We start from the raw sequence: 12,857 nt of genomic DNA on the forward strand, positions 1-12,857 counted from the left end.
ATGTTCTCCTGAGGATAATGTATCACCAATTTACACTTCTTGAGTGTACTCTTTAATTCCAATATTTATCAAATTTGATTAGTGAGCTTTAAGTCATTTCTCATGTTAGATTGTATGTTCAAATCATTATTACACGCATGATAATCATAAGCTTTTATATTTTATTGGAATTGAAAAAACATAGACTGACAAACTCGACTAAAATTTGAAAGTTGAAGAAAGGCTAACGTAACTGAGACAACTAACTAGATCTAAAGACTGACAAAAACTGGATTGAAACTCAAAGAAAACTCAAGGACAATTATCTACAAAGAGAGAAGGTCCTTCTGAGTGGATAGACTACTTGGATTTGACATTAGTACTTTAACTAAACGACTCTTTTAAAGGACCCAAAATGACACAGATGAGGGTTTAGAACGTTTAAGGGCACCTATGATTAACCATCGATTCTGAAGGTTTGTCTCTTAACCACATGATTAAAATTTTGATATAAATTGGCCCTCCGGTGGAAAATATTGAATCCAAATGCACTATAAATCTATATTAACCAAGAAAGTGAGAAAGGTTAGATGCGGGTCTACCCTTGATTAGGATTGAACCTTTGATCAGACAAATTAATTTGATCTTAAGATCGAATCTTTCTAGATAAAATGGTCTGGATCTTTAAAAGTGAAACCAATTAGTCCAACTGATTTGGTATTGATCAGTTTGATCCACTTGTCCATTGGGTCAACTGGTTTAAGTGGTTCAAGTTAATCAGTACATTTCACCGATTGGGTCGGACCGATATTGCGGGTTTTGTTTGATTATTCTGGATCGGTCTGCCCACCTACCTATTTGTTGGATTGAATAAAGCAACCCAGGAACACCCATAGTCAATTCGGGTCGTGACCTATAGGAAGGCTTCTAGACTCTAGGTTTACTACGTGCAATGCATTTTTATCTAGCCACCATTGCCCAAGCACACCTACATACCTTTCGATACGTGGTGACTTGGTTTGATATACCATATAGGTGATAATCTAAAATCTCAATTCACTTCTCTGAAGCCAAAAACAACCAGTTCGATCTCCAGTTGAGAGGTGGCGCACAATGCTGAGCAATGGCCCACTGAAATACCTCTCATCTAGAATAGACGTAGTCTATCCCCCTCGTACAGTAGGGTATAGCGGGGCAAGATCTTGCTTAGGCACTGGTTTTGACCAAGAAGTGCAATTGATATACTTAGACTATCTTTTATACCTATGGGTATGAGTCAAGAGTTGTAGCTTTCATAAATGGTTTGGCATCCCACGAGGGGACCGACCACGTACTAGTACTACGTTGGCAATCGGGACATGTGACTGTGTGGCTTACAATAGGTCAAAGGCTCAGGTCGCTCCAGCCTGGGTGCATCAACATACTTCTCAGAATCACCTGATCAGATGGTATTGATGCCCCCAGTTTGATATACCCTACGGTACGTGACTGGAGTTGTGGGTTTCATGAATGACGTCGCATCTCCGAAGAGACCGGGCCACGCACTAGTGCCACGTTGGCTAAATGGGACGTGTAAGTGAGTAAAACAGTAAACGTGCATGTGGTGTGTGCAAAACAGGGTGGGGTGTGCCCGGGACCTTTTTCAAACAAATGGGCCCATGGATCCAATCAAACCAATCATACATTTAATCAAAATCAAAATCATTCAAATCATATGAATATTCAATTAAGATTACATTATTCCCATCACATAAGCACATTAACATTACGATCAACATCAATCATGTAATTCAAGCAAGATCATGGTAAATTAATCAATAAATATGGCATATGATAATGATCAAACAAACATTGCAATAGGCATAATTTTTATAATTTTTAAGGTCCAATCAATGATCACTTTTGGATGATCCAAAATAAATCGAGATTCCAATAGGTGTTACATTGATGATAGAATGACAATGGTTGAGATGAGCTCACTCTCAAGAACATTAATTGTGCCAACATTAGATAAATTCAGATTTTCTGTGAATTAGGAAAATACAATCTGAACTTGCATCGATGATATCTAAGGCTCCCGATAACGAAATCGAGTGAACTCAAGTTCTAAATTAATCTACTCGATGAGATCTACGTTTTATTAACAGGTGCCTAGACTTAATTCTCACCAGAATGTTCTATAAAAAAGTTTTAACGTTGCTATCCCAACTTTCATTCAGAAATAATTCCAGATTTACAGATTGAACTTGCATCGATGATATCTAAGGCTTTTGATAACAAAATTGAGTGAACTCGGATTCTAACTTAATCTACTCGACGAGATCTACGTTTTATTAATAGGTTCCCAGACTTAATTCTCACTAAAATATTCTGTAAAAAAGTTTTAACGTTGCTGTCCCAACTTTCATTCAGAAATAATTCCAGATTTACAGATTGAGCTTGCATCGATGATATCTAAGGCTTCTGATAACGAAATTGAGTGAACTCAGATTCTAAATTAATCTACTCGACGAGATTTACGTTTTATTAAGAGGTTCCCAGACTTAATTCTCACTAGAATATTTTGTAAAAAAGTTTTAACATTGCTGTCCCAACTTTCATTCAGAAATAATTTCAGATTTACTAATTGAACTTGCATCGATGATATCTAAGGCTTCTGATAACGAAATTGAGTGAACTCAGATTCTAAATTAATCTACTCGACGAGATTTACGTTTTATTAAGAGGTTCCCAGACTTAATTCTCACTAGAATATTCTGTAAAAAAGTTTTAACATTGCTGTCCCAACTTTCATTCAGAAATAATTTCAGATTTACTAATTGAACTTGCATCGATGATATCTAAGGCTTCTGATAACGAAATTGAGTGAACTCAGATTCTAAATTAATCTACTCGACGAGATCTATATTTTATTAAGAGGTTCCCAGACTTAATTCTTGCTAGAATATTCTTTAAAAACGTTTTAATATTTCTGTCCAACCTCCATCATTCCATCATTTTCATAGGTTAATTTGAATCTTTCATTATTTAGGAGTCATCAAAAAGTGATCCTTAATTGGAAAAAAAAAATGCAATACCCAAAATCATCTACAATCAAGATAAAAAAATAAATAAAGAGAAAAAATAAATAAAATAAATCCAACTAGATAAAAAAAAACTAGGTCATCTTGGCAATGCTCCCATACTTGGGGTTTTTCAAGTTTGATCCTCGATAGTCCCCAGTGGAGTCGCCACTGAAAGCGCCCTCGATCCGCGGGGTGCGCGGATCCACTTTTGACCCTTGAGGTTTGGGAGTCGCCACCTAGTTATTACGGTCTAGGAACCGATCAATGACTCTAAATGGATAAAAACTAATCTAAAACCAAAAAAACTGAATTCGGGGATCATGTTACGGGATTGGAAGGTGTTAGGCACCAACCCCGCCCAGCCAAAGCCGGTCTCTACTAAATTCCCAAAGATATCACATTGCTAAAAACCTAGATTAAAACAAAAATAAAAATTTCATACCTTTCCGATAGCAAGGATTTTGCTCCCTCAGATCTGACAAAAAGAGTTCCTTGTACTGTACTCCCTTGCTTCGTTCTGTCTCCAGATTTGACTTCAAATCTCCTTAATCAAGGTATCTCTTTGCTTCTGAATATGAACTCTTCAAGTTTGTTGCGGATTTAAGGGTATTTTTAGAGGGATTTTAGGTGTTTTCTAGACTAAAATTAAAGGGGGGATGTTAGGTAAGGAGTTGGGACTCCAAAACTAGGGTTTATGGGGGGCTAGGGGAGCTTCTAGACCTACTTCTCTTAGGGTTTATGATTTGATACGAAAATAGGGTGTGAGCACCTCTATTTATAGATGTTTTTAAGGGTTGATTTGGATAGAGTTAGTGTTTAATTAGAGATCTTTTAATTAGAGTTGTGTTTTAGTTAAAAATGTTTTAGGTAGAATTATGCTTTAATTAGAATTGTTTTAGGTAGAATTGTGTTTTAATTCAAATTATTTTAGGTGGAATTGTTTTTTAGTTAGAACTCTATTAGATAGAGTTATTATTTAATTAGATCTCTATTATGACTTTTGGTCTTATTTGATTGACTTTTAATGTTTTGACTTCAGTCTTAATTGATTGACTTTTAATATCTTGACTCCAGTCTTGCTTAATTGACTTTAATTTTGACTTCAGTCTCACTTGATTGACTTTAATACCTTGACTTTAGTCTTGCTTGATTTACTTTTAATTTTTGGAGAACCCCCCTCCATTATTTCTTTAATTCTTTGGACCCCCAAATGGAGGGGTCCTTAAAGAAATATCCCACGAACCCTCAACAATTTTACCCGAAAGTCCGATTGATCGATTTTTTAGGTTCAAAATTTTAAATTAATTTCATTAATGTTTCACTTTAATTATTTAATATTTTATTTATTAATTTCAAATTTTTTAATTATGAAAATTGTGAAATTACCGTTTTGCCTCCGGAGAGGACTTTTTACGTTTTAAGTCGGTTTTTAATGTTCTAGGATGTTTTAGAATCGGTTTTTCGTAAGGAATTCAATAAGAATGTTGGTTTGTGTCATTTATGAAAATTTTTATGTGAAATGATTGTGAACTTTATGAGGGGTATTTTTGTAATTTTGTCAAATTCTGTTAAAATTGGCGAAATGATTTATTTGGTTTCGATTTGTTATTTTATGTGTTCGAGAGAGTTTTCCTAAGCGTAATGTAGGCTCTAGGGTTGTTTTGATGTTAGGGGTATTTTGGTAATTTGGTAATTTTTTAGTGATTATCGTAAAGCTTCTTTTTGTCTGAAAGATGATGATTTCTATATTTCTGGGATTGTATTTTCGTAGCGTAGCGTGGTTTCTAAGGTTTTGTCAATTCGAGATACCTCATCCAGATTTTTGAAACATATCTGGTAACAAAATAAAGCAATGGAATACACATCCATCATTGGGAATCATTGCAATCGGGTTGACGAGTTGATTAATCAGGCAAGTGCAAAAATGGGGTGTCTACACCTGGTCCTTTCTCAACCTCTGGATTTGGTGGTCGTTTTGTGAGGTGCTCTCCTCTGAGCAAGATCGGAAGTAATTCTGTCAGTGTCATAGGCAATCTAGTGAATGCCCTATTTATCCTGTTGGGTCTTGCTTGTTGATTTTGCCTATACTGTGGTGCTGGTTGTGCTTGCGGAGGAACTGTCCTAAAGGGATTCTGCGGTGCTAGAACCCAGGCAGCTCGAGGTACTAGCGTCCAAGGGACTTGTGGTGCCCGTGACCTCTGAACTGGTGCCTGAATGAAAAGAGGTTGGCTGGGTTGTACATTGTTGACTTGAGTTTCCTATTTCTTTTTGACAAAAGACATTGACTTCTTCTGTGCCGATATCCCTACTGCTGCACTTAGGGCTGTGAAGTCAAATATTAAATCGGTTCGGATCCTATCCTCGACTTAGTCTGCCACTTGAACAAGATTGGAGAAAGTGCCCGTGATTTGCCCTACCAGATAGGTATAGAATGAATGTCTCAATGTAGAGATAAACGTGGTGTTCATCTCTTGTTCGGTCATAGCGGGCCGTACCTGAGAAGCTGACTCTCGCCACCTTTGGGCGTATTCCTTCACTGTTTCCCTCTGCTTCCTCATCATTCTAGCCATATCATTTTGGTCCAGTCCCACATCCGTATTAAACCGATAGTTGTGCCAGAACATCTCAGCTAAGTCTTGCCAATTTTTGATAAGTGTATGGTCCAATTTGGAGAACCACTTGAGGGCTGGCCCCATTAAACTTCTTTGGAACAACTGCACCAATAGCCTGTCATCTTCACCGTATTGGCACATAGATCCGCAATATAGTTTCAGGTGTGACAGCGGACACCCTACTCCATTGTACTTTTCGAACTTCGGACACTTGAACTTGGCTAGCAACTGTGCATTAGGATAAAAGTAGAACTCCTTAAACCAAGTTCCACTCATGGTGTTGAGGCCTTTCATTCTCCTCATTTCCTCTTGAAGGGACTCGATTTGTTGGGCCATCTTTTTGTCTGTCGTACTTTTGGCCTTTGTGGCCCTATACTCACACTCATCATCAGGAATGACTACCGGGGGTGGTCGATTCTATGGAATGTAGAGTAGGGGCCCTTGGTATTCTGGCACTGTTGGAGGCATAGTGGTCTGTGGTCTTTGCGGAGGTTGCTCGAGTAGATCCTGATTTAACCTCGACGCATGGTGCTGAATTGTTTGGGCTTGTATGATGCTGGCGTTGGCTAATACGACACTTACCATCTTTTCTTGCCTCTCAATCATTTTTAGTAGCGCTGCTATTCTGGGATCAACCTCTGATGTTTCAGCTACTATGGGTTGTACAGGTTTGGAAGAACTTATGGTGATGGTGGAAGATCTGAGGAAATACGGAGGTTCCTCTGGCTGTTTATATTTCTTTCGTTTGGCCACCTTTGGGTATAGAAAACCAAGCGTTACTATCTTATTTACAAAGAAGAAAATGCATGATGTTTTATTAGGTCGGGTAAAGTTATTTATTTTAAAGTAAACGAGTTTTAAATAAAAGAGTTATTCGGCACGGGGCCAACATTAATGCGAAGTTGGCATCAGCATGGGGCTGGTAAAATATTTTAAAAAGGAATTGCATCAGCCGGAGCCGACATCAACACGGAGTCGATAAATGAATTACATCCGCACGGGACTGGCATCGACATGGAATCGGTAAAATTTAAAAATGATTTCATCGGCACAGAGCTGCCACCGACACGGAGTCGGTAAAATTTTAAAAAAATTTATCAGTACGAAACTGGCATCGACATGGAATCGATAAAATTTAAAAATGATTTCATCGGCACAGTGCTGCCATCGACACAGAGTCGGTAAAATTAAAAAAATTTCATCAGTACGGAGCTGACATCGACACGGAGCCTGTAAAAATTAAAACGATTACATCAGCACGGAGCTGGCATCGACACGGAGTCGGTAAAAAATGATTTCATCAGCACGGAATTGGCATCGATACGGAGTCGGTAAAATTAAAAATCATTCCATCATCACAGAGTTGGCATTGACATAGAGTCAAAAAAATTAAAAAAAAAATTCATCAGCACGGAGCTAGCATCGACACGGAGTTGGTAAAAATTAAAATGATTATATCAGCACAGAGCTGGCATCGACATGCAGTCGGTAAAATTTAAAAATGATTTCATCAACACGGAGTCGGTAAAACGAATTCCATCTGCACGGAGCTAGCATCGACATGGAGTCAGTAAAATATTTTGAAAAAGAAATTTCATCAGCATGGGATTGGCATCGACACGGAGTCAGTAAAATATTTTCAAAAAGAAATTTCATCGGCACGGGACTGGCATCGACACGGAGTCTGTAAAAATATTTTGAAAAAGAAAATTACATCAGCACGGAGTCGGTATGACATTTTGTAAAAGTAGATTAGCTAAAACAAGTTGAGTTAAAAAAACTTTTTATTTTTATTTTTATTTTTTATTATTTATTTATTTATTATTATTATTATTATTATTTGTACACCAACCCATTAATAATTCATTTGCAATGATTACTCACAAAGAAACTAAATGAGATTTTATTGAACTATTGAAAATTGTTTGACAGATAAGATTTTCATTGAATAACTACTTTTAATAACTCTGACTTAGATTATTTTACATGGACGCTTGGGTTTGTTTTGATCGTCATCAGGATTGCTAGGACCATTAGGTTTGCTTCTCTTGGTTCAACGACTAGCTCTTTGAACTCTATTGGTCCATCTGGATATCATAAGGTGCACTTGTTCCAAGTCTTCTCAATGAGATGCACTAATTTTTTAGTCAATGGTTCGGGCGTAAAGAATTTTTTGTGTTGAGGCAGCGAAAACTTTATAGGCACTCCGTATTGTTCTGAGATCAAGGTAGGTTGGTAAAAAGATGTATCCTCCAACCCAATCAAACGGACATAATAGGATCCTTTGGTACCTAAAACAGGGTAGTCAGCCATCTACCAAGGGCATTTCAAACTAATATGACGGGCAAGGTGAGAATTCAACCATTTGCTCCAAGTTTTAATTGAGTTGTAACGTACTACCATGTTTCTTTTTGGAAAAGTGAGGGTTGGAGGAATGTCCACAATTTTAAGACGGTCGTAGAGCCACATATAAAGTAGGTGAGGGCTTCATTTGAAATCCCTTCTCTCATCATTTTTTGTGGCATCTAGACCTGAGAAGGTTTCAGCTAGAATAAGAGGTACATGATTGGCTTTTATGAAGAGTTGGGAAGCTATGTCTATGAAAGACTCAGGGACAGTTTGACCCTTACTTTTGGAGGTCAGTATGTATTGGGCTAAGATTCCTAAACACAATCGATAATTTCTAGTGGCTCTCCAGGCTTATGATTTTACATTGATGGGATGACTACGAGAGTGGTATGGACTCAATAAGGGTACTAAATCCAATTTCCCGTTACGGACTAAGGTTTTGACTTCTTCTTTTGAAATGTTTAGGCCTGTGGCGAGGTCACCATAATATCCTGTCTTCAATGAAGGCCTGACTAGAGGACCTAAAATAGATATCCCTATGATGCCACAATAGTCTTCATGAGTAGGACACAAGTGCATATGCCCAATGTGGAATATGTGAAGATAAGGGTTCCAACGATTAGTCATAGCCCGCAAAAGGTTCCAATCTATCTCAAACTCGTGGAAGTACAGGGCGCATCTCAGCATGAATTTCCCAAAATTGAATTTCTCTACGGTGTGTATCCCCGTGATGGTTGTTTTGACCAACTGGTCGATTGGGTTATTACCTGCAGCTAGCATCCTGAGTTGACACAAAAGAATATTTTAGTACATTTCCAAGGTCCATGCAAAACATATATTTGTAAGTCATTTTTTTTTGCAAACAATAAATCTTTTGTAAATCATTTTTTCTTTTTTTTTTCTTTTGAAAAATATTTTTCTTCTCTTGAAATGGGTTGGGACCCAAATTAGAGAAAAAAGAACTTGAACGCCATTTTTAGTTAAATGGTCCGACCCATCGTGATCGTTAAATCGAGATGAACTGGTTCATTGTGCATCACTACCAAATTTAAAATGGATTCTTTATTGGGTTGGTGCACCCATTGATATAATAGTTTTGAATCAGGTTAACAAATGATTTGATTATCTTAAAGAAAAAATCGTAACTCCTTGATCTCAACAATTTGTAATGTCCATTTCTGAAAAGCAACCCGGGAACACCCACTATAAATTCGAGTAGTGACTTATGGGAATGTTTCTAGCCTCTAGGTTTACTACGTGCAATGCAATTTATCTGGCCACCCTTGCCCAAGTGCACCTATATACCTCTCGAGCGTATTCAATCAGATGGTATGTGGTGACTCGGTTTGATATACTGTATAGGTGATAATCTAAGTCTCCAACTCAAATCTCTGAAGTCAAAAGCAACCAGTTTAATCCCTAGTTAAGAGGTGACGGGCACTCTTAAGTCACCTCTTGTCTAGAATAGACGTCTATCCCCTTAGTACCGTAGTAGTTAGCGGGGCAAGATCTCGTTTAGGCACTGATTTTGACCAAGAAGTGCAATTAGATTACTTTGATATACCGTATAGGTACGAGTCTAGGGTTGTAGCTTTCATAAATGGTTTTCGCATCCCGTGAGGGGACCGACCACGTACTAGTACTACGTTGGCAATCGGGACATGTGACCGTGCAACTTATAATAGAATAAAGGCTCAAGTCGCTCCAACATGGGTATATCGATATACCTTTAAGAATCACCCGATCAAACGGTACTGATGCCCCAGTTTTATATACCTTATGGTACGTGATTAGAGTTGTGGTTTTCATGAATAACGTCGCATCCCTGAGGAGACCGGGCCACGCACTAGTGCTACATTGGCTATTAGGGATATGCAAGCATGCAATGTAGTAAAGTAAACATGTTAGTAGTGTGTGCAAATAGGATAGGGTGTGCCCGGGGTATTTTTCAGATGAGTGGGCCCGTGAGTCAAGTCAAACCATTCATCCATGGATGTCACATAGCTCAAAGAATACAAAATCCATTACATTCGTATTAAGATCATGTAAACCCATTGAAAATATATCTATGGACATCATGGCTTTTCAGATAATTAGTCCACAAGGATAGCACATTCATAGTTAGGCATCGATCAATCAAATTTTTTTAATGAATAAACTAATAATAAAAGGACTTATCTTTTTATTTTTATTTTTTATGGTCTAACTAATGATTGCTTTGAATTTTCATTTTGATCAATCAAAAAGTGGCGAGCGGTACACCCTAAGTTTAACAAAAAAAAATGATCCGTTTGATATTTTGAAGCTTTATAACTCCAAAAAAAAAATAAAGTCCAAGAGGAAAGTTGCCAAGACTGACGTAAGGAACAAACTGAGCAAAAAAAAATTTTAATTTTTTTTTGTACTCATTTTGAGGCACATTGCCTCTGGTTTTTGGTTTGGGCCAAATTTTTTTTTATGTTTTTTTTTTTCTACTCATTTTGTATCCATATGAGAAGCTGAACGAAAATTTTAATGGAAACGATAATAAACGGACTCAAAAATTGATTTTGACTTATCAAAATCTTACTAACTTAGTCACATTTGAAAGAAAATTTCATTCTACCCCAAATCGATATGCTATAATAGTTAATCGGAGATTGGACGAGAAAGTTACAATCAGTTTAAGTTCGACCATCCATTCAAAAAAAAACATTTTTTTTAAAATCTTTTTTTATACTCATTTTGAGGCACATTGCCTCTGATTTTGGCTTGGGAAAAAAAAACATTTTTTTCATTTTTTTGATGATATGCATGCTTAAAAGAAATATAATCGGATAACTAAAGAAAAAAATCGATTTTTTTAACCCAAGGGAGAGTAAGCAGTCGTAAGGAAGCTTGTTAAGAAGAAGGTAAGGATATGAAATATAGAATATAGTAAGTATAAATAAAGAAAAAAAATCTACTTGACAACAAACACAACAAATACAACAAATAATGTTAGCTTGTAAATAAGAATATTTTGTATTTTTTCCAAAATGACCGAGTAAGAATATTTTGTATTTTTTTCAAAATGACCGAGTTGACACAAGGGTAAAGCCTTCCTTCCCTAGTGGAGTCGCCAAGCTGTGGACACGTGATTTATTCAATTTTGAATATATCATCCACTTTGTGGGATTTTGGAGTCGCCACCATTCATATTTGAAAATGGGTGTGAATGGTCAGCCGAATTACATTTTTTTGAAAAATATGTCATTTTTGGCATTTTAGTGATTCCAGTACGGATATGGCTCATTTGGTCTAACTTTTGATTTTAGGTAAGGGGACTCATTTTAGGGAGTAGGGAAGGTGTTAGGCACCCTACTCCATCCACCATGGTGGTAACCTCAGATTTGGTCCATTTTGAAAATAAAAAATAAAATAAGAAAAAGAATCAAAAAATCTGATATGTGCCCTCAAGTATGATGGGCTTTGATGTTGGTTCAACCTATTGAGGGCACCCTTATTGAAAAAGGGGCCCTTTGATGGTTCAAACCATGATGGTGTGTGTGAAGGTGTGCAGAAAAGGGTGAGTAGAAGAAGGAAGTTGGAGGGGGTGTTATTTTGTCCAAACTCAACTTACACCTTTGTTGACTTTCTTTGACTTTTCGTAATGAATCCCTCTGACATTCTTGGATTTTCTTGAGAAGAAGTTAAGAATTGAGAGTTGAAAGTAATTGAAATGAGTTGAGAGTTGAGAGTAGTAAGGTGAGTAAAGAATTTTTTTTTTAGAGAGTATTTTTTTCAAATTTTCATTAGGTAGTGAGAGTTAAGAATGAGGGGGATTTTATAGAGTTTTGGATTTATTTTTAGGGGTAAGATGGGGTGAAATGTTGGGAGAATAGAGAATGACATGAGTTTTGAGGGTGGGGGTATGAAATTAAGAGTTGGGAGATGGGTAATTATGTAATGGAGGTAAATGAGTTGTGTTTTGATCCAAATGGTTTTGATCTTACCCAAATCATTTGGGTGGAGTGTTTGGTGAGGTGAGATGATGGGTGTTTAAGAGGGTAGTTGTAATTGAGTGGTGTTTGGTTTAAGATAATGGAGGATGTAAGAGGGTGGTTGGGAGGGTGAGGGAGATGGTGACATGTGACAAGATTTGTGGAGATTAGGGGTTTATATTAATTGATGAGAGAGAATGAGTGTTTGAGGAGGGGTGTCGGTTTATGTTGTAGAGATGGTAGATTAGGGGAAGGTGGTGGTTGGTTAGTAGGGAGTGATAATAGTAGGTTAGGGGGAGGTGTTTGATTTGGGAAGGGGGTGTAGGTTTAGGTTGTAGAGATGGTAGATTAGGGGAAGGTGATGGTTGGTTAGTAGGGAGGTGTGGGTTGATGTGATTTTTTTAGAGAAAAAGTAATGGGATAGTTAATTTTTTAGAGAAAGGTGATGGGAGTTGGTGGTTTGATGAGGGAGGTTAGATGGGATGATGACATGTGTTATTTTTGATGAAAAAGTGATGATTGGCTTGATGTAGGTAGTGGTTTATGGGTTAGGATTGTGGGTTGGATATAAATTGGATATGAATTTGGGCTTAAGGGTATTGGGCTTAGGTTTTAGGAAGGTTGTAAGTATTTTGAAATGGGGTAGGGTTTGTTTTAGGGTAAGGTTGGGTATGTTGGAGATATTTTGGGGTTTAGGTTAAGGGGTAAGGTGAGGGATTGATTTTAGAGAGTTGAAGGTTGGTGGGCCGTAGATGGGCTTAGGGTATTTTTGGTTTCGGCGATGGAGCGGTGAGGGTAGAGGAAATGATAGGTGTCCCAAGTCTCATTTTTTTTTTATTCATTTTTTTAGGTTTTGAAAATATTGGTTTGATCAAAATACCACGTGTTGG

At 37.2% G+C, this 12,857-nt stretch overlaps 1 protein-coding gene across 1 annotated transcript; it reads right to left on the bottom strand.

Annotated features, from left to right (window-relative positions):
- Positions 1–5,410: 5,410 nt before the first annotated feature.
- On the bottom strand, positions 5,411–5,992 carry LOC147406234 (uncharacterized). The gene has a single exon (XM_086432522.1). It carries the CDS (start codon positions 5,990–5,992, stop codon positions 5,411–5,413), a length of 582 nt encoding a protein of 193 aa, XP_086288648.1.
- Positions 5,993–12,857: the final 6,865 nt, after the last annotated feature.

This window comes from Akebia trifoliata, chromosome 3 (assembly GCF_017979445.1).
Source record: "Akebia trifoliata isolate Shusen 1 chromosome 3, ASM1797944v1, whole genome shotgun sequence".
Taxonomy (NCBI): domain Eukaryota; kingdom Viridiplantae; phylum Streptophyta; class Magnoliopsida; order Ranunculales; family Lardizabalaceae; genus Akebia; species Akebia trifoliata.

What these genes read in the sequence shown, in the direction of transcription:
- LOC147406234 (XM_086432522.1), bottom strand. Translation starts at nt 5,992, where the DNA reads ATGGCCCAACAAATCGAGTCCCTTCAAGAGGAAATGAGGAGAATGAAA.